Source organism: Ursus maritimus, unplaced genomic scaffold, assembly GCF_017311325.1.
Source record: "Ursus maritimus isolate PB19 unplaced genomic scaffold, ASM1731132v1 scaffold_22, whole genome shotgun sequence".
In the NCBI taxonomy this organism is placed as follows: Eukaryota; Metazoa; Chordata; class Mammalia; order Carnivora; family Ursidae; genus Ursus; species Ursus maritimus.
The window spans coordinates 19,910,212-19,935,804 of record NW_024424675.1 but is presented as its reverse complement, the minus strand read 5'-3'; the positions used below and the strand labels follow the sequence as shown (position 1 = coordinate 19,935,804).

The 25,593-nt window shown below is 51.6% G+C and overlaps 1 protein-coding gene across 1 annotated transcript in view; it reads left to right on the top strand.

The window, feature by feature from the left end:
* Positions 1 to 24,521, top strand: part of TGM3 (transglutaminase 3) — a 39,006-nt gene extending 14,485 nt beyond the window's left edge. Inside the window, exons 7-14 of the mRNA XM_008703422.2 lie at positions 1,820 to 1,997; positions 2,090 to 2,225; positions 10,599 to 10,702; positions 12,894 to 13,139; positions 16,403 to 16,711; positions 19,029 to 19,186; positions 23,433 to 23,566; positions 23,943 to 24,521. Of these exons, the coding sequence (XP_008701644.2) occupies positions 1,820 to 1,997; positions 2,090 to 2,225; positions 10,599 to 10,702; positions 12,894 to 13,139; positions 16,403 to 16,711; positions 19,029 to 19,186; positions 23,433 to 23,566; positions 23,943 to 24,090 (1,413 nt within the window). The 3' untranslated portion in view covers positions 24,091 to 24,521. The remainder of the gene's footprint in view (positions 1 to 1,819; positions 1,998 to 2,089; positions 2,226 to 10,598; positions 10,703 to 12,893; positions 13,140 to 16,402; positions 16,712 to 19,028; positions 19,187 to 23,432; positions 23,567 to 23,942) is intronic.
* The last annotated feature ends 1,072 nt before the right edge of the window (positions 24,522 to 25,593 follow it).

The window sequence follows — 25,593 nt, the reverse complement described above, 5'->3', positions numbered from 1 at the left end:
TTTTTTTGTTGTTGTTAACGGCCTACACATTTCTCTGGCTCTTTCCTTTTAAGTTGGAGCGTATCTGAGTTAACGAGCCGGTTAGGTTGTTAGACATCGGAGCAATCTTCCGACTGCCGGATAACCAGAGGACTTCCTGTGAGAGTGGAAGCTGACACCAGGCTGGCAGGAAAGGAGTGGGGGGTGGCCCAGGGAATGCAGAGCCATGGGGGCAACGGGCAAGAACCAAGGAAGTGGGGCCTGGGCTGATCCTTGGAGATGGAGTGGCCTGGAAGGGGTGGGCTGGAGCTGAGGCCGAGGTTAAGGGAGGCTTAGCCTCGTAGGCCCAGAAGAGGGTGGGGGAGGCCGATCGACTCCAGCAGCTGCTGACTCACTCTGACCCTGGGGACAAACCAGGTTATCTCAGTGCCAAGTTCCTCAGCTTCACCTCCCTGCTGCTCTCTCCAGGCCTCCTGGTCGGGCTGGACCTTGAGCTAATTATGGCCCGTACGGGGCTTTGAAATGCTCAGCTTTCAGCCAGAGATGACCTGCTGATTACCACTTCGGTGGCTGGAGCACCTGTGACTCAGGAGATGGGATGGGCTACGTAATCTTCCATCTCGGAGAAGGCCCGTCTTGCCTGATTCTGCGATTATAGCCCAGGCCTTGCTGGAAGTGGGGGGAGGAGCGCACCCCTCACGCAGAGGGGCTCTGGAAGGCTGGCCCGGCCTCCGCTGGGCAAGGATCCTTCTGTGTCCAGACGCTATTCTCATTGGCCTCACCACATGTGAAGCCCCACGAAGCTACAGGGAGCAGGGCTCATGGCCTCTCACTGGGTGGTTGGAATCCATGCTGGTCTGTGTTTCATAAACTTTGAACACTCAGCTCCTGGAAGCTCATTTGTTTCTAACTTTCCCTGTATGGGAAGGAAGGTGAAGAATGGAGGCCCAGAGAGGTGAAATGACCTGCCCACAGTCACCCAGATGACAATGGCAAAGTTGGGCTTTGAACCTGGTTTCTCCTTTCTTTCTCTTTTAACTTTTTATTGTGGCAAAGCTCAGACCTTCACAAAAATAGAAGAAATGGTAAAACGAGCTCCCAGGTACCCACCACCAGCTTTTGTGGTCCCCTCCTCAGGGCCAGTCTGGTTTCAGCTCTGACCCCCTCCTTTATAGAGTATTTGAGAAATCCCAGACATTATGTCATTTCATCTGTGAATATTACAATATGTGTCTCCAAAAGACAACACAACTCAGGGCTCCTGATTCCTAACCCGGCGCTCTGTTCCACACTGCATCCTGCCTGGGCTGCTTATACGAGAATCAGGCCTTCAGCTGAATGAATGAATGAGTGAGTGAATGAATGAATGAATGAATGAATGAAAAGCAATGTTCCATCTTTATGCATTCCAAGACGTTAGCTGCTAAAATTCTGAAGGCACCTTGGAAGAAGACCAGTACCCCCAAATTGAGTTTCAAAACATGGACTCCCAAGTCAAAATCAACGAGAGCCCATGAGTCCTGGCAAGAAGTCACCGGCAGGCCGGTGTCCGGACCCTGCCTTGCCGTGTCAAGCCGTGGAGCTTCAGGTTACCACGTGAGCCTGCTCACGGGATGGATAGATGGGTTAGGGGCCATTGATCAAGGCCCGTTAAGCAAAACACTTTTAAATTAATAAACTGTTCAAGACCCCTAGAGGATCATTATTATAATTATCATCCCCAAAGTACCCGGGGAGACACAGAAAATCCACTTGACATCTCCCTGGTTTCCTTCCTCATCTCCCCCACCTTGTCCCCTGAACTCACCGCTCATGCATCTGGGGCTCCCCTCTTGCCCAGGTCAACGGCAATGATGAAAACGGTGTGCTCTCCGGGAATTGGAGTGGCAACTACACGGGTGGCCTGGACCCACGGAACTGGAACGGCAGCGTGGAGATCCTCAAGGAGTGGAAAAAATCGGGCTTCAGGCCAGTCCGATACGGCCAGTGCTGGGTCTTTGCTGGGACCCTCAACACAGGTACTCGGGGTTGGTGGGCAACCCTGGGGGGCAGGGTCCAAGGTGCCATTTCCACTGCAGCCTGGGTCCTCATACTGCTCCTTGACTTGCAGTGCTGAGATGTTTCGGGATTCCCTCCCGAGTGGTCACCAACTTCAACTCCGCTCATGACACAGACCGGAACCTCAGTGTGGACGTGTACTACGACCCCTATGGGAACCCCATAGAAAAAGGCAGTGACAGCGTGTGGTGAGTAGCTGACCCTTTCTGAACACCAAACCTGATCGGCTTCTTACCGAGACCCGCCCATCCCCCGCGTCCCGGGACCCGGCTCCAAACAGAAGCTGGGAGGCAAGTAACACAGGAGCACAAGCTTTAGAATGGGAGTGTTGGCAGTGCCGATGAGATCTCTAGTAAGATCCCAAACAACGCTTCCCAGGGCTCTGCGAAGTCCGAGAGTCCACTGTCTCCCTTCAGATGAAGGGTCCCATACCAGCGGGAGTAGTGGCTCACCGGCTCTGCGCCAGTGCCCTGAATTTATCGGGTCCGCTAGCCCCTAAGCGACTGTAGAAACTCTTGATTTTCCAGTACCAAATATGAATTTCTCTTGTTTCAGGCAACCCATATGACTTATAGTCTTGCTTAAAGGAAAGCAGGGCATTTTCTCTTACGCCTGTGTACTTTTCATGCACCTTGATTGATAGAATAATAAGGCAGTATATTCTGGATTTCGAGTGAAAATAAGAAGTTTTGACCATAATTGAACATATTGAACATATATATTGAACATATATATGTATATACATATACATATGTACATGTAGTTGAACATATATATTTCTAACCATAAATATGACAGGTGCACATATATCTTTATACACATATATGTATGTAATGTCTAATGGGTGGCACCTGGAAGTCAGTTGTATGAAACTTACAGAAGTGTATCTATCACTTCATATAGTAGTATATATACATAAGTTAAATATTATTACAGCTATTTGAGATCATAGTATATGCCAAGTTATTACCAAGTGGTAACTGAAAATGATTATATCTACATGTACGTAGATACCTATGTGCCTATATATGCAAAGAACTACATGCCTATGTCAACAATCTATTGTTTTAAATCCATTTCCAAGGATACTCCCTCACACACACACACACACACACACGCACACACACACACTCACTCATATGCATATAGGGCTAAATAACCTGATAGCAGATACCATCTGATTTCCAGACGTTCAATTCTGAAATGCTCTGTATAAGATAGTTCCTATTACTTAATACTTCCAGAATACGGATGTCCAATTTTTCTGAAATGTGCTTAGCGTAACCAATTGAATAAAGTCAAAGGAAAAGAAATACAAATGGAAAAAGTTGTTAAAACAAGGCAACAACAATCCCAACACCAGCACCGGAATTAAGATAAATATCCCTCACCTCTGAAGGAGAGTAAGAGCTTACGTGATCCACCCAAGGCCACGTGGCTACTAGGGTGTAACGAGGAAGAGAAGGCTTGTTTCAGGATGTCCTTTCCTGATCTACACACATACAACTTTCTAATGACGTTGCCGCGTCAGCAAAATGTTGTTTCCCAGGTACTCATAAATGAGTTTTTTTTTTTTCTCCTCCCTGGTTTTTTCTTCTGTTGTTTGTCCCGAATCCCACTGCAACCTGTTTTCACCGCTGGGGCAATGCCTGGCCTTGGTTTCCTTCGCAAGAGATGATTGGTCCAACAACATTGGGGAAGGGAGGTCCCTTTGGGCGTAACCCTTCTGGCATTATCCTCTGTGCTAGGATCCGCAGAGGGACCAGAAAGCTGGAGAGTCAATCCTCAACCGAAAGCATCTGGTGCTGTTGGAAGCTGGGGAATGGGGAAGCCATTAGTCAAGGCTGTTAGCAACCAGGGCGGTGAATCAGACAGTAAGCCCCGTGGGCACGCAGGGAAGGAGTCGCCAAGGAAGGCTTCCTGGGAGCAGAAATGTGGGGCTTTTAAGCTGAATTTGGAATTAGGACCCAGATCTCTTGGTTACTGGTTTACACTACCACCCCGCATTAGCTTTATAATTCATTTCAAATATAATTATCTTAGGACAAGTATGGACCCGTGGAGACAGTCTGCAGTGTCTCCACTGTCATTTTTTTTTTCTTTTGGCCTCATTGGAGGGTGTCAGGCCCCAAAGCTCTGATTTTTGCTGGGGGTCTCCTCCTCCCTTACCCTCTCACCACCCCCACCAGCCTTTCTGGTGAGAACAATGGCCACCAGTGGTCCCTACCCGACCAGCTGCCAGTCAGCTGCAGCTGGAGAACCAGCCCTGGATGGAATGAGGACAGGGAGTCCTGAGTCCTGGTTCCAGCCCCACTACCGTCTTGCTCTGGGGCTTGTGTAAGCCACCTCATCTTTCTGGCTCCAAGTTTCTCCATCAGTGAAATACAAGGGTTGGTCCAGGACTAGGTGTTCACTTAAGTCTCTTACTGGCTTTAATTTTTTTGATTCTCACCCTCCTCTTTGTATGAGAGCTACCCTTCCCAAGGGACCTCTATAGTCCCTTCTGCATAGATGCCACCCAGGGGGAGATAAATCACGAGTCATTCTCTGCCTGGAGTGCCTTTCCCAGCCTATTATTATAGGGACCGTTTGGGTTTGGACAGAAACACTTGGATCTGAATCTCTGTGTTTTGCACATTTCGGAAGCTTTTAGAACCTTGCACAATAGAAAGTAGGGATCGAGTGTGGTTAAGCTTCTGAAATTTCTTGATAATAACAGCACCAGCTAATAGTCTGCTGAGCAATTTCTGTGTACCAGGGACTTACTCTTCAGAAACAATGGGGGAGGCACTATTATCATCACCCCATTTTAGGAAACTGAGGCACAGAGTCACTCACCCAAGGGCTCACAGCCAGCAAATGGCGGAGCTGGGATTTGAACCCAGGCAGCTTTGTAAACCATAAAGCACTGGAGAGATGCCAGGGAACGTTGTTATTATTCCCTATTAATGTTACCTTGAGCAACCGAACATTGCTTACCTTGAGATTTTCCCGGTTGGCTGGGCACCAACCAGAGCTGTGGTGAGGTTGGGTGCCGTCCAGCCCATGCAAATGGAGAAGCTGGGCTCTTTGGTTCACACCTCAGCGGCAGATGGCACTTTCTGTAAGACTAAATGCTACCTCATGGGCTCAGTGAGGAGAAATGACTTGCCCAAAGTCAAGCTGTGAATTCGTGTCCAAGCTAGGGGTGTAACACAGATCCTGCCAACAGGACTCTCCCAAGTCAGTCTTAGTCTTAGGACAGGAAGGATCTTGGGGAGGGACCTGCTGATTTCATGAGAATGAGAAAACGAAGCCCCAGAGAGAAATAAGAGAGACATTTAGGCTCTCTAAATAAGTGTATGACTTTATGTAAGTTCCTTAATTCTTTTGTGCCTCAGTTTCCCATCTGTAAAACGAAGGGCTAGATCAGGGGACCTCAGCAATTTCTTCTAGATCTTCTTTTTTAAATTACATTCACTGAATCCACTGGGGTGCATTTTCTTCTTAACCATTCTGTTCACGCCAGTGGTTTGTCTTATGAGGCACAAGCCTCTAGAGTGTTCGCTTCTTGGAAATCAGGCTGCTTTGCGGTCCTGCCCCCACAGGTTCCCTTCTGAGCCGCTGTAAACGAGGACCCTGGGGCTTGATCAGTCACTGAGCAGTAAGCAAATGGTGTGGAACAGTAGGACCCAGGTTATCTTTACCTTGACATTTCTAGCTTGTTTTCTTCATTCGTTTGACTTGATTCCCTAATTTCTAGAGTCACAGACCTGACTCTACTTGGAGACCTTCTGTAGCTCTGAGATGGCAGGCACGGGGAGATGGCCCTGCCCTGTCACAGGGAGGTGGAGCGGCCCAGTTCTGGGGAAGAGCTGTTGGCAACCACACCTCGGCCTGAGCTCCTGGCTCCCAGTGCAATCTCCCCATGGCTCCCAGCCTCCCACTAACACTCAGCCGCCCCAGCGTACCTCGCTCAGACGTGCAGCAAGGCAACCAGCTCCAAGAGCGGCTCGGGCTCCAGAAAACATGATTAAGTAGGTACCGTGTGCCAGACCTGCCCCGGGCACTAGGCACCAAGAGGGGGAAGAGGCAGGAATGGTGCCAGAGGAGCTCACAGCTGCATAAGAAGACAGGCAATTATGGAGGAGAAAAAGCGAAATAACTGAGTTACGTGCAAGATGCAGAGATAGTGCAGACATATGGTTGGCAGGCTGCCAGCACGTCAGGAAAAGACTGTTTGGAGGAGGTAGCATCTGGATTGCATTTGGAAGGACAAATGCCTTGCCAGGGGAAGGGGTAGGGGTGTGAAGGTCACTTTCTAGACAGGGTCTCCTGACCCCGTGAATTCAAAGGTAAGCACAACTCGGAGGCGGTCTCTAGGGCAGTGGCTTATAAACTTCCAGAAGTACATCAGAATTGACTTAGGTTCAGGGACATAGAGGAATCCCTATCTTTTAGTAAACGCCTCAAGGCGTCTTTTTCTTGAGCTCCTCCTCCTGAAACCCCTCAAGACGGAAAGAGAGCCCAAAGGTGGGAGGAGGGAGAGAGCACAGCACACAAACAGAAACAAGCAGGATGTCCATGGCGGCGTCCTTGGACATATGAAAGGCACATGCATCCCGAATAACTGTGAGTAAAGCACTGGCTTCCACAGGAGGGAGGGACCAGGATGTTATCTGCTCCATCTTACATTCCCGCCTTGCAAGTAAGTATTAAAACACAGCTGCTTACCAGTTTTGTTATCAACCAACCTTCCCCTAGCGTTCTCTGCCAGGAACCAGAGGAACATGAAACTGCTTTCTTATCCCGGTCCTGTCTCTTGATCACCTTCCCACACTCCCTGCTTTCTCCTGGGCGAATTCTCACTGATCGTGAAGGCCCGTTAAAAAAGACACTTTGTGGGTCTTCCTAGGGATAGTTTTTAAGAGAGAGAGCTTGCACCAGGGGGGGGTTGTGGGGGAGGGGCAGAGGGCGAGGGAGAGAGAATCTTAAGCAGGGTTCATGCCCAGAGCAGAGCCTGACATCGGGCTCCATCTCATGACCCCGAAATCTGAGCCAAAATCAAGAGTCTGATGCTTAACCGACTGAGCCACCCAGGCACCCGCACTAGGGATCATTTTTATGATGGCTTTTCCCCCCCACAATTATAGGAAATTTCAGGATAAAGAAGTAAAAGTGGTCTGTAATCCTATTTTTCACATATTTTTAATATTTGATAGTTTTCCAGCCAATCTTTTCTCTATCAGTTGTTGTCATTTGTGGAATCGGGATTATACATTTTACAAGGCATGGGTACAAAACAGAGTATGTAATAGCTGCATCCTACTTTTTCCCACACCTGGAAGCCAACTTTGCAGTTTTAAATCACGTGTTTTTGCCAAAACACTATATTTTGAGCATTTTCCCTATGTCGTTAAATAACCATCAAAAATAAGATTTTAAGTGCATTGTATTCCCTTGTATGGCTAAACCATTATTTCTTTTCCTACTGTCACTATTATTGTTCCCTAAATTACTTATTTTCTTTCTTTTCGCTGTTACACATCACACAGTAATGGGCATTCTTCTATGTCAATCCTGCACACGTCTGTGATTAGTCCTGTAAGAAAGATTCCTAGAAACGGTATGTCCTGGGTTAAAGGGAATGAGCATTTTAAAGGCTTAGGGCAGCTATGACTGTTGCCTTCCAGAAAGATTGTGATGACCCGTGTCTCATTGCCGCGGTAAGAGTGTTCTTTTTCTCCATTCATACCGTTGGTTGGTATTATTCGTAATCATCTGTTCACCTCTTAGGGCCTTGTCCCCTTCTGCTTTGCTGTGAAGCTGATTTTTGATATCTCCCCTGGTTCCCTGAAGGACTTACGGGGCACCTCCAGCTCCTCCAATAGCCGTAGGGTTACAACTCCCCTTTGTACAGAGATCCCATCTGCCCCCGCAGGAAGCCTCTTCCAAACATGCACAATGAAAACACGATTTTTCCCGATTATAAAATAATAAAAAGTAGGGGCGCCTCGGTGGCGCAGTCGGTTAAGCATCAGGTCGTGATCTCCTCCGGGTCATGGGATCAAGACCCACAATTGGCTCCGTGCTCAGCAGGGAGTCTGCTTCGAGTCTCTTCTTCTGCCCCTCCCCCTACTCACTCACCTGCACACTCTCAAATAAGTAAATCTTCAAAACTAATACTAACAATAAATAAATAAGAGTCATTAATAATGTAACAATCCAAAGGAAAACACGAATAACATTTTGAGATAGATCCTCCCAGACATTTTATTGTGTTTATAGTCACACACATTAGATGTATGTGTGTTAAGTTTAATTACCCAAATAGGATCAAGTTAAACAATCTGTTTTATAATTTCTTATAGCTTTCTATGTCAATAAATAAAAATTCAGAGAGACAGTGTCATTTGGTGGTTAAAATCATGGACCCTGCACCATTTCTTACTTGGTATATTCTAGACCTCTTCCCATGTAAGTGCGAAATTGATTTTGCTCATTGTGTCGGCCAGCTCTGTGATACTCTGTTGCAAGGCTGTGCCACAGTTTCCTGACGATTTCCCCACTGATGGATTTTTCCTCCTTTATTTTTGCTATTACAAACAATGCTACCATGAACATCTTTCCACGTATACCTGCGTCCACTCATGTGGATTATTTTATAGGAGAAATTCCTAGAAGTGGAAATACTGGCTTAGTGGGTACGTAGGTTTTTAAAGGTTTTTCATACCCATTGCCAAATGGCCCTCCATAAATATCACGCCACCAGTGGGCTCTGACCGTGCCTGTCTTCCCATGCCTGGAAATGAGGATCACACAATCACATGTATCATCCTGGGCTTTCATCTTTGTCATCTTATGAGTGTAGTGGTATCTTTGTCACTTTAATTTGCTTTTCGTGGTAGTGGGATTAAAACTGTTTCCGTATGTTCAGTGATCACTGGTATTTCTTATAAAAACTGCCTGCCCATCGTTGTTTATTGGTGTGTTTCACTTGTTCTTTTTTGTGTTGTTCTTACTGATTTGTAAATACTTTATAATATTAATTACAGTAAATCTCTGTCTATACAAAAGTTGTTCCCTATTTTACTGATTTTTTTTCTTTCAATCATTTTTCTCTTTCTTCTTCAGCTTGGACAATTTCTACTGGTCTATCTTCAAGCCTACAGACCTTTTCCTCTGTCCTCTTGATTCTAAGCCCATCCACTGAATTATTTCATTTAAGATAGTGGTCTTTTTTTTCTAGTTGAAGATTTCCATTTGGTTCTTTTTTCATCTTTTCTCTTGCTCTGCTTAGAGTTCCTCTCTTTTCCCTTGTTGTTGCCCTATTTTCTTTTATTTCGTTGAGCTGAGTTACAATAGCTGCTTTAAAGTCCTTGTCCAATAATCCCAGCATCTGTACTCTTTTAAGGTTACTCTGTTGATTGTCTTTTCCCTTGAAGGATAGATCCCGTTTTTCTGGTTCTTCTTTGTTGAGTCATCTGGGTCTGTATCCTGGGCATCGGGTATGTCGGGATTCTGTTAGTTTCGTTCAGCAGCCTTTCTGGGGTGGACCCAGACTGCGAGCCCCGTCTCACGTGTGGCTGGCAACAACTCAAATCTCCGCTCACTTTTTTTTATCAGTCAGCCAGACTGCTTGTCTGCACACACGCATGGTCAGAGTCCCTCAGAGGCTCAGGCGGAGTTTATGAACTAATCTGGGATCTTCTTTCTCTGAGTCCTTCCTTTCCAGAGCTTCCCCCTCACGCTCCAGTGGCCCTGGTTGACCCGGGCTGTTTCTTGGCTCCTCAGGTCAGAAAAAATGTGGGTTGTCTGCTATAGTTTTTACTGCCCTGCTGTTCACCCCAACTGTGGCCTGTCCTTAGGGCCAAGTTACCCAAAGTGCAATTCGCCCCATGCTGGCTCCTTCCTCCACGTTCTGACTCCCTTCCAAAATCGTCCTGTTTTGTTCACTGTTTGGTAGTTGTATTGTTTTTTTGTTTTGTTTTGTTTCGGAGTTTATTGTTCTCTGCAGAAGGGACCATCTGTTATGAGCTTACATACAGGAAAGAGAATTACAGTTTGTTTCGCTGGTTGGCATATGCAAGTTTAATGGAAGGCTGTGGCTCTTAGCCAGAGCTGTCCCTTTCGCTGCAGCCCCATCCGTTGTCAGCCGACAGGAGACACAGGTGTGTACCCCAGCAGGACACACACGAGAAAGCCGTGTGGGCTTGCCTGCTTGGTGGCTGGCTCTCACCTAGAGCCATTCTGCTCCTCAGTAGAACATCGTGGTCAAGGACCCAGGTTTGGGGGTTAGGCATACCTGGGTCCAAACTTTGACTCTGCCATCATAAGCTGCTTAACTTCTCTGGGCCTCAGTTTCCCCTTTTATGAGATCAGCAGAAAAACGGTAACTGTTTCATAGTGCTGTGAGGACTTGCGAGAGACAGTGCTCGGCCAGGTTTAGCCCAAGAGCTGGGGCAGAGTAGACTTACTTGGTGAGGAGGGGATGTGGCACTGTCCGGCCAGAGATGGGGTATTTTGTCACCTCCTGCTGGGTGGCCCTGGCCAAGCTCCGCAGTCTGTGGTTCTGTCTGCAGGAATTTCCACGTCTGGAATGAAGGCTGGTTTGTGCGGACTGACCTGGGCCCTTCGTACAACGGATGGCAGGTTCTGGACGCCACCCCCCAGGAGAGGAGCCAAGGTAACCCTCTCCTGGCCCCGCTGGCCACCCCCTTCTCTGAGTTTCGCTCTCTGTCCTGGCCATCGATTCTTTACAGTGGTGGACACCGGCAGAGGAAAGCCACCGAGGGCTCCCCATCTCTGGAAGGCACGGTGGAATGAAACCAAAACTATTTTCAGAGTAGGCTTCCCATCCTAATTTTGCCTAGCTCAGGCTGCTTTTCAAACGAGTGGCTTCCCTGTGCCCACACGACTGTTGTCACTGCTGTGGTGGCCCTGGCACGTGCCAGGCAACAAGGGAAAGAAGCCGAACTCTGCCAACGGGGATTTCCCCACACTGCCTCTAGATGCCTCTGTCTTCCTGCACGGAAACCATTTGGTCCCCGTTGCCTGGGGATTTAGTTCCCCAGCTCAGCTGGAGGTCTCCGTGATGATGACCCCAGCGCCTCCATCCCACCCACAGCATCCCTCTGCCAAGCCAAACTCTTCTTGCAGTCTGGCCCTGTCCCTGCCCCTGTGCCCAGGGCTTCTGCTCCCACTTCTGGCCACTCCTTTCCCAGCTTGGGTCCCAGACTCTCCGGGAAGTTTTCTTTACCCTCTTATAACCTCCAGGGCATATCTTGTTTGCTACCTTCGTTTTGAATTATTTTTCTCAAACTTAAAAAAAAAAATTATGGGGCACCTGAGTAGCTTAGTCAAGGAAGCGTTCGACTTTTGATTTCAGCTCAGGTCTTGATCTCAGGGCCATGAGCTCGAGCCCCGCATTGGGCTCCACACTGGGTGTGGAGCCTACTTTTTAAAAAAATTAATTATAAAAGAAGTATGTGCACATGATTTAAAAAATTCCAAACCATTCTAAAAGGATCCACAATAAAAACGAAGTCATACCTCCCTCCCCTAACCCAGCCCCTCCACCAGAAGCAATGAGCATTACTGGTTTTGGGGTGGGGGGGGTAAACTTCCAGATATTTTCCAGGACTCTGTATTTCACACTTTTCACTGCGACCCATTAATTGGTTATAAAATCACATTAGTGGGTTGTGGCTATCATTTTAAGAAATGAAGTCGAACGGGGACGCCCGGCTGGCTCAGTCAGTGGAGCGTGTGACTCTTGATCTCGGGGTTGTAGGTTTGAGCCCCACACAGGGTGTGGAAATTACTTAAAAATAAATCTTTTAAAAACAAAAGAAAGAAATGAAGCAGAATGGCATGGAATGGTGGGGGGAGAGAAAAGGAAAAAATGTTGGGAAAAGAAAAAAATATCAGGGTGCATTGGACACAGTAAGAACAAGTATTGTCCTGTAAAACTTTTGTCTCAGGACCATCTATGTGCGGCGACCTAGAGATCGTGGTTTAAAAAAAAAAAAAGTTGAAAGTCATTCTTCCAGACATATAAGTACATGTATTTTTTTTGTTTTGCTTTTTTGGGGTTTGTTTTGCTTTGTTTTGTTTTTAGAGAGAGGGAGCAGGGGAGAGGGAGAATCTTAAGCAGGCTCCATGCTCAGCACAGAGCCTGACATGAGGCTCAATCTCACAACCCCGAGATCATGACCTGGGCTGAAATCAGGAGTTGGATGCTTGACCCACTGAGCCACCCAGGGGCCCCAAAGGTGTCCTTTTTGTCTATTTGTCTTGTAAACACAAATAGAATAATCCCCTTCTCTCTATTCTGCGGCACCTTGCTTTTTTTCAGCTGGGCACTTCGTGAATGAAACTCTATCTTCTGTATCTATTTCTACATCTGCATATCTATCCACATCTCTGTCTGTCTGTCTGACCTACCTGTGCCAAATGCTGGAAGAGGAAGGTGATAGGCAGGGCTTGGGAGCTCAGAGGAGCAAGACTCCTATGGGCCGGGTTTACGGAATTCTTCCAGGAATAGGGAGTGAGGAGCTGGGAAGGATGATTTGTGGGGGTAGAATAGAGACAGCCGCGAGCACAAGAGGTAGAAGGGAGACAGCCCGAGGGCGGGGGGTCAGCATCCACCATGTGCCCACGGAGGGCAGGATAGGGTCTGTCCTGCAGAAGGGCACTCTGAGCAGGGTAAGACCCCGGGACGGTCCGTGCTGGGTGCCACATGAGGGGGGCAGGCAGCGAGGCCTGAGGCGTGCTGGGGGGAGAGGGAGGGGCGTGGTGCTGCTAGGGGACGGGTCCTGGGGTGGGCGGTGGCGCCTGGCTTCCGTACGCAGGCAGTCTCCGCTCCTCCCCACCAGGGGTGTTCCAGTGCGGCCCCGCTTCCGTCGCTGCGGTCCGAGAGGGCGACGTGAACCTGGACTTCGACATGCCCTTCGTCTTTGCCGAGGTAAACGCCGACCGCATCACCTGGATCTACGATGCCTCCAACAACACCCAGAAGCAGAATGCGTCGGACACTCACAGCATTGGAAGGTACATCAGCACCAAGGCGGTGGGCAGCAACTCTCGCGTGGACATCACGGAGAAGTACAAGTATCCAGAAGGTAGGAAGGGCACTGGTGGGGCTGTGCCGCCCGGGGCGTGCTGGTGGGGAAGACAGCTTTGAGGGTGGAGAAGGGGAAATTCCTCTTAGTCCTCCTGCGTTCTCAGTGCGTTCTGCCTGAATGGTAGGACTGCTTCCTGGCACCTGACCCCCAGCTCGGCAGACTATATACGGTGGGGACGGAACGGTCACAGGCAGTTACGGTGCCGGTGGAATTTTACTGTGGGGCCCAGCAGCTGTCAGCCCAGCTCTTCTCCAGCTGTGTCCCTTTCCCACAACTGGGGTGACAGCCTTGTGATTGGACATCACAGGGAGAAGCACAGCCCCTTATGAGAGGCTGCCCAGGGCTCTAGGAGAAATTTCTCGGTCAGCCTGCGCTCCTAGCCTCCAAGAAATGCAGGCAGGAAACACTATCTGAACAAAGAAATGGACGAAGACCCTGAGGATGTGGGCCCATGCTATGCCTGCATCAGAGGCCCCCCAAGAAGCCTGAAGCACCCAGATGAGTCACGGGGAAGGCTCGTTTCTACAAAGCTCCGCAAATTATATTAGCTACTCGAGTTTGGAAGCTGCTGTCAGTCAGCAGCCTGTCTCGCTGGGGACCCTCCAGAGTGACAAAGTTCCACGTGTGAGGGTGACGTCCATTTGTAGAAACAGCCAAGAGTAAATGAACACTGGCTCTAGCAAGCCAGTCACTCGGTAACGTGTCCCCTCTCTCCTTCTAGTATGTTTGGAAATAGATACTTGGGTTGATCCTCACAGAACACAGGTTCTGAGGGGGCCAGCAAAGTGCTCTCCTAAAGGCACCCAGAGCACACCCCAAAGTGAACCCCAAAACTCTCACTACTGCTGTCTGTTGGTGTCAGCCACAGTTCACAAAAGAGAAAAGCTGCAGAAAGAGCTCAGGAGATGGGGTCTGACTCCAGGTCCAGGTGGATGACCCCTGCGGGTAGTGGTACTGGTGGACATTTGGAGGCATGGGCCAAGGGTCATGAGACTGATGGCCTCAGGGTGGTCCCCAGTCTGCCTCTGCAGGCCCTCCCATGGCTACGGTCAGACAGCCCTTCTCTCGGTCAATACACACGTACTGAGACCCACCCAAGTGCCCGCTCCATGCTCGGCTTTGGGGAGGCCCTGAGGGACATGGCAGATGGGGCCCCGCCCCCCCAACCTCACAGATATAGGAGAAGTATTTTCAACACTGTCCCAATAAAGAAACAAGGGTAGGGGCCAGGGAACAAATAATCAGGGGATGGAGGTCAACGCCAGTCCTACAGTGCTCTCCAGGAGACCTCAAGCCGGAGTCTTAGGATCTCGGATCCCTTGCTTCCTCACCTGTAAAATGAGAGTAGCAATGCCTGTCTGCAGTAGAACGTAGATGAGCTGGTGTGCGGAGAGTGCCAAGTGCGGTACCCAGCCCCGAGTGAGGACTTCTGAAATAGTAGCGGTTTATCCACTGGGACATCTGCAGCATCATTGGGATAACGACCTCCCAGGATGCCTTTTGAAGCTCACCGCTTTCTTGGCTACATGTCCTGTGGGGTTCCTTCCCTTACTGTCACAACTTGATATTCAGGGGCTCTGTCTGTCCCAGCCAGACCTCCTAAACCATGGAGAGCGGCCAGGCCATGGCCAGGTTGGAGGTGACTCCAGGCAGGACTCTTGGCAATGCCCCAGCCTCTCTCTGCGTGACAGCAGAGCTGGTCATCCTGCCTGTTGTTGCCCCGTTCTCCTTACCTAATGATGCCAGCTTGTCTGCGAGGGCCCCAGGGAGGAAAAGCTCATAAAATCGGTTGCTAAGCATTTGTGCAATGGCAACACCAAAGGAGTAAACAGTAGCAGGAAGCTTAGTCTTGAGTAAGCCCATCAGGTGACCTATATAGGTATCTGGGCTCTGAGCCTCGTTGTGCAAACACGCTGGCTTTGAGGTCTCCTGGGCACAGAAGACTCAGCTCCCTGCACAGACATCAGCCCTGGGTGTGGACATACAACTCCGCCACAGGATGGGAAGGCACCAGAAAGAACCCAGCCCACCAGGAGCTAGCTTGGGTAATCTGGCTGCCTGCCTCCTTTTCAGTAGGATGTTGTGGGGGGGAACCTGGGCCTATGGGTGTAGACACCTGGGGAATGCCCCCTCTCTGCCTCTAACCCCCAAATTAGAGCAGTTGCTTGGACCAGTCACTTCTCATCCTTAGGATCTTACTTCTAACGTGATGGGCTTGGATGAGTTGGCCTCTGAGGTCTCAGGCAGACATGGAACTTATGGGAAAGGCCTCACCAAGTTGTAAAGTGCTTGTGATAAGTTATCTGGTGTCTTAAAAATTTCACAGTGGTTGGGGAAGGTGGGGGCCCTAAGTATGGTCTGCAGATATAAACATGGTAATTCTTCTCTGTGTATGTCTGCCCACGTTCCTGGAAAGTCAACACACCTTCTCCTAACAGTGGATCTGTCTTCAGGTCAAGGCAGGGGGCCTTATGTGAACCGTGTGGCCACCAGGGCCCAGAGGCTTAGAAGTGGTTACTCACCTTAATGCCTAAGAGCCATGACTTTGAGGGTCCACCATGGCCACGCTCTGGGGGCCGTTTATACCATCACATTCCGCAGCACGCACAACCTGAGTCAGAGTCAGAAAATCTGGCCTTTGTGTCTTTAAAACCTGAAGTCTCTCAACAACTTAAACCAGTCATAACATGGAACCAAACCAACCATGGGAAGTTCTTTTTTGGTAAGGGCGGAAGAGCCACTCTTTGACCTCGAAGCACCTTTAGAAATAACGCAGAATAACATGGAAAAGCGGTTTGGGAAAAAAAAAAATTTAACGAAGCCAATTCTAAATCATAACTTTTTTTTTGTTTTGCTTTTTTGCTTATGAACGCATTCCAACCTTTTTTCGACTCAGTTTTTGTTGCTTATGTTTAAAGGAGCTGTTTGTTCTCACAGGGACCTTTTCTCCAAAAATAAAGAAATACATAAAACGAAGAAAAGAAAGAAGAAATCTAACTTAATTAGCCTGAACCAACTATCAGGCCATACGGTCATTTTGTACAGGTGCTAATAAAGCTTTCCCTGCAGCTCGTTTGGAAATGCAGAGCTGACTGGGAACCCGCACGGACCAGCTGGGCAGTGAGCCTCGCATTAAGGAGAATGAAATGGAGAGACCCAGAGGGCGAGGACACTTGCTTGGATCAGAATCGTTGCAAAGCCAACGAGTGCCAGGCTGCCACCCCCTCCCTGAGATGCTTCCCTCTTTTCCCACCACACAGGTTCCAGCCAGGAGAGACAAGTGTTTCAAAAGGCTTTGGGGAAACTTAAACCCCACGCGGCCTTTGGCGCCACGTCTGCAAGACCCCTGGCAGGAGAGGAAAGGGAGCCCAGCATCTCGGGGAAGTTCAAGGTCACTGGCCTATTGGAGGTGGGCAAAGAAGTCAACATGGCCCTCTTGCTCAAAAACCTGACGAGCGACATGAAGACAGTTACTGTGAACATGACCGCCTGGACCATCGTCTACAACGGCACGCTGGTACACGAGGTGTGGAAGGACTCCATCACAATATCCCTGGATCCCAAAGAAGGTAACTTGTCCTGTGGTTTGTGGGGGATGCCACCAATGCAAGGTGGCTGATGTTCTTTTGGGGTTGGAGAGTTCCTGTTGGAACGGATTCAGCTAAGAGAGGAGCCACACGTGGCCGCTGTGGTTAAGCCATGGGCTTTGAAGCTTTGGAAGTTGTCGTGGGGAACAGTGCAAATCAGGGTGGCACCGACCAGCATCCTTCCACACCAGGGGGAGGAAGGAGGGACATGGCGATCGCCCTTAGAGGTATATACCACTTCGCTCAGCACGCAGGTGCTTCCTTAGACCCTCTCTCGTTTGACCTTCTAAAAAGGGCAGATTTCAGTATCACCTTTTACAGAGGCACAAACTGAGGCTTGGAGAGATCGTGACGTGATTACGAGATGAAGTGTCACAGCTAGTAAGTGGCGATCGCGTGGTGTTGGTCCTGGGGTTCCTAATGCTAAATCCAGGCCCACCTCCCTCATCTTCTAGATGCTATTTCTGCTACCCCTCCCACCTGCCACCCCCACCCCACAGTGAATCACTTTTCAGGTTTGACCCCCCCACCCAGAAGGGCTGCAACGTACAGCAGGGTCTTAAACTCTTGTCCGATGTTCCTCCCCACACGGCTGCCAGGTGGAGAGTCTCCTGATTCCCGAGGGCAGTGATGCCTGAGAATCTGGGAGGAACAGAGACTCACGGCCACTGGGAAGGGAGCGAGGAGAAGCAGTGGAAGGCTGGCGCTCTGGGAGGGTTCGCGTGCAGGTGTGCCCACATTGGCAAAATCCTCCAAGCTGTTATGAAAAGTTGAGCCTTACAAAGCGGATTAACAAGGGTGGGGTGGCTATTTGCTTCACATAAATAAAAACTGATTAATTACACAGCCCATCTTGAAAGAGCTCTGTCTGTAGGGAAACTGAGATGTTTCACACCTGTCAGAAGGCAGCATCCCTAGCAACCGGGCTTCTGGCGGAATTTGAGCAGAAATCTTCCCCACGCCAGAAGCAACTGCCGGGCTGCTAGCTACCTTCAAAGCCCAAGGGAAGAGTGATTCTTACAGGCCAAAAATAGTTCACATGAGGAAAATGGGTTAAAAAAAAAAAAGAAAAAAAAATTCAACCATTCTGCACGTTCATCTGCCCATTCAGGGCTGGCCGGGCTCGTTCCCCCAGTGCGAGCAGCAAAGGTAGCTTCCTCCTCAAAGAGCATATGAGCCCATGGGGGCCGGGGCTCCCCCAGCCACCCAGCATGACCACCGAGAGAGACATGGGAGTGAGCTGGACCGCAGAGGAGGGAGAGGGGCCCTGAGGCCTGGGAGGCGCAGGTAAAGGGACAGAGGCCGGGGAAGGCATTTCCACTTGAGGAAACCATGCGTGTCCCAGCACGGAGGTGACCACATGCCTGTGTTGTCAAAGGACCGATGGGAAACATGGAGGACTCTGTCAAGGGAGAGGGGAGTTAGGGTTCAGGGACGCAGGGCCTGATTCAGGGGTCTGAACTTCATTTCTGAGGCAGTAAGGAGCCATGGAGAATTTCTTTTTTTTTTTTTTTTTAGATATAGATATAGATTTTAATTTTTTTTATTTTTTTAATGATTTTTTATTATATTATGTTAGTCACCATACAGTACATCCCCGGTTTCCGATGTAAGGCTCGATGATTCATTAGTTGTGTATAACACCCAGTGCACCATGCAATACGTGCCCTCCTTACTACCCATCACCGGTCTATCCCATTCCCCCACCCCCCTCCCCTCTGAAGCCCTCAGTTTGTTTCTCATAGTCCATAGTCTCTCATGTTTCATTCCATGGAGAATTTCTGAAGGGCAGGGAAGAGGAGCGTGATGTTGGGGTGGGCGGCAGCCTTCTGAAGCCGCTTCGGCCGGGTGTGTGGGGGTGACTGGGAAGCAGGCGAGACCAGAGGTGGGGAGGTGGCTCAGGGCGATGTCACAACAGAATCCCAGGCTCTTAGTTGGCCTGGGAGGATCCTGAGCCGTAGGGAGCCAATCCCTGGCTTCCCTTCCTCATCACTCTTTGTCGTCGTCCTTAGGAAATCGGTTAGCATTTGTATTCTCTCCCGCCCTCTGACATTTTCCAGGATGGGAGGAAGCTTCAGTCCCTACCAGCCCATTCTCCTGGGAAGCTGCCCAGCCAGCCAGAGGCCCCGTGCCTCCCCGGCCCCTGCTCTGGATGCTGCACAGAACGGAGGCGGGTTTCCCACAGAGCCGGGCAGGGAACTAGGCTCAGTCAAGCCGCCTTGGCCTGGCCCCAGCTCTGAAGGTTCCAGAAGTCAACCCCACTCCCTCTCACTCTGCCGTCCCTGGCTTCTCCTTCCAGAAATACAGCACCCTGTGAAGATCACATACGCTCAGTATGAGAAGTACCTGAAGGCCGATAACATGATCCGGACCACGGCTGTGTGCCAGGTGTCTGACGAGGCCGAGGTGTTGGTAGAAAGGGACATCATCCTGGACAACCCCAACCTGACCCTGGAGGTAAAGGGGGCTGAAGGGGTGCCTCCTCGGCCAGCCCGGCCCTGCTGGCACCCCCCCGAGCCACAGGGAAACTCCTTCCCTGCTGAGAGGGGCAAGGAACAGGGCTCGGGTCCAGCCTCTGCCACATGGGTTGGCCAGAGTTCCCGCTCAGCCCACGTCCTTGTTCCTTGTGGTAAATGGCACACCTGCCCACAGGCTTCTTTGGTTCTGGGCCCAAATGCACTGGGGGCATCAGCTGAGAAGCCACTGGAGGGACTCCTCGGCTCCCTTGCCCGCTCAGCTCTGAGCACCTGCTGTGTTCTGGGCTCTGCCAGGCGCAGGAAGCAAGAAGAGTCACAAGGGGAGGGTCCTGCCCGTGGGGAGCCCACAGCCCCGCTCCCGCCATGTTGGTGGAGCGCATCAGAATTGGGCACCGTTCTCTTGCATCTCTCCACATTCGAGAACACAGGGTTGCAGAATCATGGACTCTTAGGAGCCTGCTCTCGTGCTCCCATACCCGCCACTTCACACATGAGTAAACTGAGGCCCAGAGAGGAGAAGGGAACTGCCGTCGCTGCCAGAGCCAGGGCTGGACCTCAGGCCCTGGGACTCCCAGCCCAGGGCCCCTTCCAGGTGTCTGGGTGTGATCACAGCCAGCAACAGCATCTTGGTTGAGGATGAGGATGTCTCTGTCTCTACTTTTAGGTCTTGCTTTTGGCTGTGACTTGCTCCCAGCCTCCCAGGGTCCTTCCCAGGAGCCCAAGTGTGGCGGGGGGCTGGGGGAATGGGAGGAAAGGCGGGGCTTGCAGGTGTACTGAGACCCCTGGGGCCACTCTGTTCCTTCCTCAGAACCAGGCCAGTACTTGTGCGGACTCCAAGCCCATCCCTTCCTGTCTAGCCTACCTGGGACCTACCCACCCTTACTTCCCCCAGCCTAGAGCCAGAGAGCAGCGATTGGAGGGCCGAGGTGCTGGCAGGCAAGGGCAGGCGGACAGATGGGCAGAGGAGATGAATCTTCCTGTGAGGTCCCAGGGAGAGCCTCATGGGTCGGGTCCACCCACATCTGCTGTCTTTACTGTCCGCCCCAGCTGCCTAGACAATGCTTGCTTTTTCTGTCCCATCACAATGCCACCAGCATTCCAAGCCCCAGATTTCTAGAGAAGCCAGATCATTGGGGCCGCCCTGGTCCCACCCCTCCCTGAGCTACACCCTAGCTGCAGGGATCCCTGACCTCAGAGGGCAGAGACCAAGGGCACGCGCTCCCAGGCAGCCAGCCGGGGACTGAGTTCTTTCTCTGTCCTGGTTGGTCTGGACTGTGCTTCAGAATGGGGATCGGTTCCCCACCTCAGAGGGGGAGCCAGTGAGCGGACTGGCAGTCTGGGGGAAAGCAGAGAGGGTCAGGAGTTTAGCCGTTGAATCACCCCCGTGAATCAACAGCCACACTGAGTAAACCTTGATCTCTGTGTCTCAGGTGCCCCTACGCTGTTATGGGGATAATAAAATACTTCCCTTGCAGGTGTCCTGTCCTCAGAGAAGCCTTTCCCTTACGTGCCCCCTCCCTGCCCCTCCAAATTAGGCGTGGTCTCCAGCTCCACGCCCTTGAGAGTCTTCTGTCCTCTCACTCTGTGGCATTTGTTCAAGTTGAAGTCATACCTTTACTCGTGCACTTGTTTCGTCTCGGTCTCCTACCAGACTGTCAGCTCCACCAGGAGAGGCGCTGGCCCTGCTCTGGGCCCATCACTGCCATCCCTGGTACAATATCTTAGAAGCTAATCAGAATTTATAAAATGATCATAACTGGAGCCGAGAGCTCGTGCATTCTGCCCCACCCACCAGTCTTCACTGTCAGTCCGTGCTTGTCCTCTGTGTGCCGAAGCCTCTCCTGCTTCCCAAGACATTTCCAAGAACTGTGGCTGGTCCCTGCAGACATGATGGACAGCCGAGGGCTGATGCCCCCGCTCTGGCTGGGAGGTGACACCGGGTAGCAGCCAGTTCAGCTAGGAAAACATTCCGTGTTAAAATGATCAGTGCTTAAAGGAAAGTAGGGTTTTTTTTTTTTCCCATTACAGTCCTTTATCCTCAAACATTCTTATAGCTTTATCTTTTATTCAGCATTTCTGCTCTACATCTTTCGGATTTCCATATCAAGTCAGCTCTGTCTTTAAAGAGACTATCATATCTTTAGAAAGGAAATCGGAATATAAACAGGCTGAAAACGTGCCACCAAGAACTTTCTTACTTAATCGTTTAAAAAGGCATCTGAGGGGCGCCTGCGTGGCTCAGTCGTTAGGCATCTGCCTTCGGCTCAGGGCGTGATCCCAGAGTCCTGGGGTCGAGCCCCACATCGGGCTCCCTGCTCCGCTATGAGCCTGCTTCTTCCTCTCCCACTCCCCTTGCTTGTGTTCCCTCTCTCACTGGCTGTCTCTCTCTCTGTCACATAAATAAAGAAAATCTTAAAAAAAAAATAAAAAGGCATCTGAGGGCCCCTGGGTGGCTCAGTCGGTTGAGCACCTGACTTTTGATTTCAGCTCAGATCATGATCTCGGGGCTGTGATATTGGGCCCCATGCTGGCCGTGGAACCTGCTTATGACGCTCTCTCTCCCTCACCCTTGGCCCCTCCCCCACCCTCTAAAAAAAAAGGCATCTGATCATTCTTCTTTTGGACACCTTTGTGTGAATTTCCTCCCAGCACAACCTCACCTTTTCTTCAGCCTTCAGAGGATCCACACATTCTTGTCTGGATGAAAGAATCAATGCATAGCTTCCTGGGAGCAGGGCACAGATTTTTAAACTCACGAGGGTAATCTGTATGACAAGATAATCATTGGGGTGAAATCCCGTGATCTTATGTGACACTATTGGCAGCAGGCATTGAGGATGTTCCATTGTGGAATCGGACCATGAAATCTGAACTTTGTTCCGAAGGGTGACGTCCTTTCCGTTGGCCCATGAACCACTGATGATCAGACATACGGTCCTGGTGGCTCTTACCCTCTCTTTCAGCTGCATATACAGATTGGGGTCAGTGGGCCAGGGTGGGAAGCAGCAATGATGGAAGAAGAGCAACTACATGAAGATGTCAAACTGAATATCGATGTGAAAACTACGGCCCTGTTTACGTAGCCTTGTTGTGGCTCAATGGCGTAAAACTATGCTTCCCACTTCACATCACGTCACAGCCGCGAGGGGGTTCCGTGGGAAGAATTACGGTGGAGATCATGGTATGCACCAAGTATCGGTAGACATTCCAGGGCCTGGTAAGAAGAGCGAAGTTTCTGGAACCAGAGAGCCCTTGGTTGTTGAATTGATCTGAACCGAAGCTTCATGGCCGCCAAACGGTGGCCGTGCGCATGAGCGGCAAGAAAAGAAAAACCACACCAGCAGCAGGTGATTCTCCAAAGAAGGAGAAAAGAAATCCAGCAGCCACACCGTTTCGGGTTCTATTTCCCAGACGTTTTCTTCTGCATCCACAATCTCATTTGGTTCCTTCCGTGCAAGGCGGGGAGGGACGATCCCCCCCTTTCTCAGATGAGGGAGTTGAGGCCCAGAGCGATGACGTGGTCTGCTCAGTCACGGCTGTTTCTCGGCAGAAGCCCAGCTCTCTCTTCAACAGCAAACAAATAGTCCAGGTGGCTTTTCTGACAGGAAACCGAGGCTTCTCCAGCCTCTGACCAAGGACAGTGGGGTGCAGGAGCCCTGCAGGAGCAGGGAAGCTTTGGGCTCCAGAAGTTTCAAAGGGCATCGATAGACTGGGGTGTCATCAGAGGAGAGTGGCCTGAGTTGAGGTGGGGACCCAGTGCTGTGGGCTGTGGAGAGGAGGGGGTGTTGGGGGGCTGTCTGAGCAGGCTTGGGTCTCCCAGGGAGAGTGCTTCCAGACTAGAAGGGAAGAAGCAGGACCGGTAAGTCAGAGCCTCAAGGAAAGTACTGTCGCTAAGTTCAGGATGAAATAGCCCCCGGCCCTCTGAGCAGCCCACCAGGAGCTCGGCCATCCTGGGAAGCGGGGCTGCCCTTCCCAGGATGACCAGGAAGAGGGGCCCGTGAGCCCGGCACGGGGAAGCTACAGTGCTCTCAGCCCCTACGATGTGCCGCCTCTCCCTCCGAGCCTGGGCGTCCCGTCCAAAGCATGCGTGTGACGGCAGTTTCCCGGGAACCCCTGCATGGATGTCTCCCCATCCCCAAGTTGCCCGCCCAGCCCAGTGGGCTCTCACTGAGCGGCAGGGGAACTCAGCAGCCAGGCCCTGACCCGGTCAACCTGTCTCCCCGTAGGTGCTGGACCAGGCCCGGGTGCAGAAGCCCGTGAACGTCCAGATGCTCTTCTCGAACCCACTGGACGAGCCGGTGAAAGACTGCGTGCTGATGGTGGAGGGCAGCGGCCTGCTGCTGGGCAGCCTCCGGATTGAGTGAGTCCCGGGCCTGAGGGGCCAGTGTGGGATGGCGGGAGGGGGCCCGAGGGGGCCTCTCCATGGCCCCCGGGAGAACCTGCTTGTGGGGGTGCACATTCGCCTCTGGTTTGGGGGTTTGCCAGACTTGAACTCCCGGGAAGTCAAGATCACCAGAGCTCGGAGCTGGTCCTCGGGCCTTAGCGTGTGGGGGAGATCACAGAACTCCCTCCGTCCCCTGCTGAGGGACGCCAGGGTTCTCGGGGGCCCGTGACCCAGGGAGGCAGCCAGAGGGAGCCACCTCACCAGCACAGGACTGGAGGGCCACAGACAGCCCGCCTTGCCTGAGGTCAGGGGCGCCTCCCCATCCACACTGACCCGTGCCCTTCCCCACCAGCGTGCCAACTCTGCGCCCCAAGGAGCGGTCCCGGGTGCGTTTTGAGATCTTTCCCACCCGGAGTGGAACCAAGCAGCTGCTCGCCGACTTCTCCTGCAACAAGTTCCCTGCAATCAAGGCCATGCTGTCCATCGACGTGGCTGAGTGAAGGGCCCGAGGGGCCCCCCTACAAACTTGGGTAACACGGAGCAGGCAGGGCTCACCCGTGGAGTCAGCCCCCTGCCTGGGAAACCCACAACGCCCCCCAAGCGGCCTGGACTGGACTTCCGCCTCAGGCACACACCCTCTCCCTCACTCCCAGGCTGGCGGGCCCCACCCCGGCCTGGGACTTCTCACTTTTGCACATTCCCTCGAGCCCCACGGCCCTGCTCAGCCCTCCAGCTCTTTGGTGCTGCAGGACAGAGTGGCACCTGCCCCAGCGACTCTCTGAAAGGATACGGGGGAGAAGACTGTCTAGACTGTTGCTGGTCCCAAGCCTGCAGTTGGGACATTCCTACTCCGCCCTCTGGCCACCGTGGGGCAATGGGAACGTTGGCGCTCATGTCTTTACGCTCAAAATAAAGGTTAAAGAGAACGAAACCAGCCTCGGCTCTCCAAGACTGCTGCTTTGTCTAAGGAGCTGGAGGAGAAAGAGAGGTGGGGGCCCTGTTCTTCGGGAGAAGGGCGGACCCACAGGGGCCTTGTTCCCCACATTCCAACGTCCAAAGGGAGCGGGCTTGTTCTGTGTGGCTCCAGGGGCAGAACTAGAGAGACAGTTCTAGTGAATTTAGGAAAACTTTCTACTACGATGGCCAAGCATAGATCAGGCAGCCTGGGGAGGGAGCTCCTTGTCCCAGGCAGGCTTCGTGAGCTCTCTGCGTGGCTGCCGGCCAAACTCTGCAGGTGACCAGAGTGGGAAGGGGTGTCAGTCTTTTCTGGAACCCTTTCAAGGAACAGTGGTGGCCCCGCCTCTGCTCCCATGGGGCTCTTCCCTCTTCATGCCACACTGCCCCTCCCGCAGCCAGGAGGCCACCGCCTTGCTAACTCAGCCAGAACCTTCTCTGCCTTCACACACGCTCTGAGGGCTCCTCAGTCTTTGCGCCTTGAGATGACCCCAAGTGGAGCCCATAGCTTTCTGGTTACTTGTGCTGACGAATCCCATTTTGGCAATCGCGCCTCACTTTCTGAATCTAAGGGACAGTTCCAGGACCCAGGGAAGATTCAGCCTCACCCCCAGCTCCAAGCGTCTGCCCTGTGCTCAGCTCAGGCCTGACCCACTCCTGTCTTCCACCCCCGCCCCCCTCCTATTGCTGGATCCATCGGGGTTGGAGGAACCCAACAGAGGCCTGTGTCACTGGTGCTAATGCAGCCTGGCCGCTGAGGCCTTCTGTGTGGCTGGAGTGTAAAGGCAAGCCTTCTGCCCTGTGTGTTCCATGAGGGGACAACACGGCCCTCAGTTTCAGCCCCTGGAGGTGCACCCCACTACGTCTAACTGCATTGGAAGTGCTTTCGTGATGGCTTGAGCCCATTTCCCTTTCATGGGGCCCACTGGCCCATGGGACGCTCATGCCTCCTTGATCCACCAAACAGGGGCTGAGCTGGCTGGCCCCAGCTGCCCCTCTCCTCCTGCCTCTCAAGCCTCTCCAGGCTCAGCTTCCCACCTCCACAACTC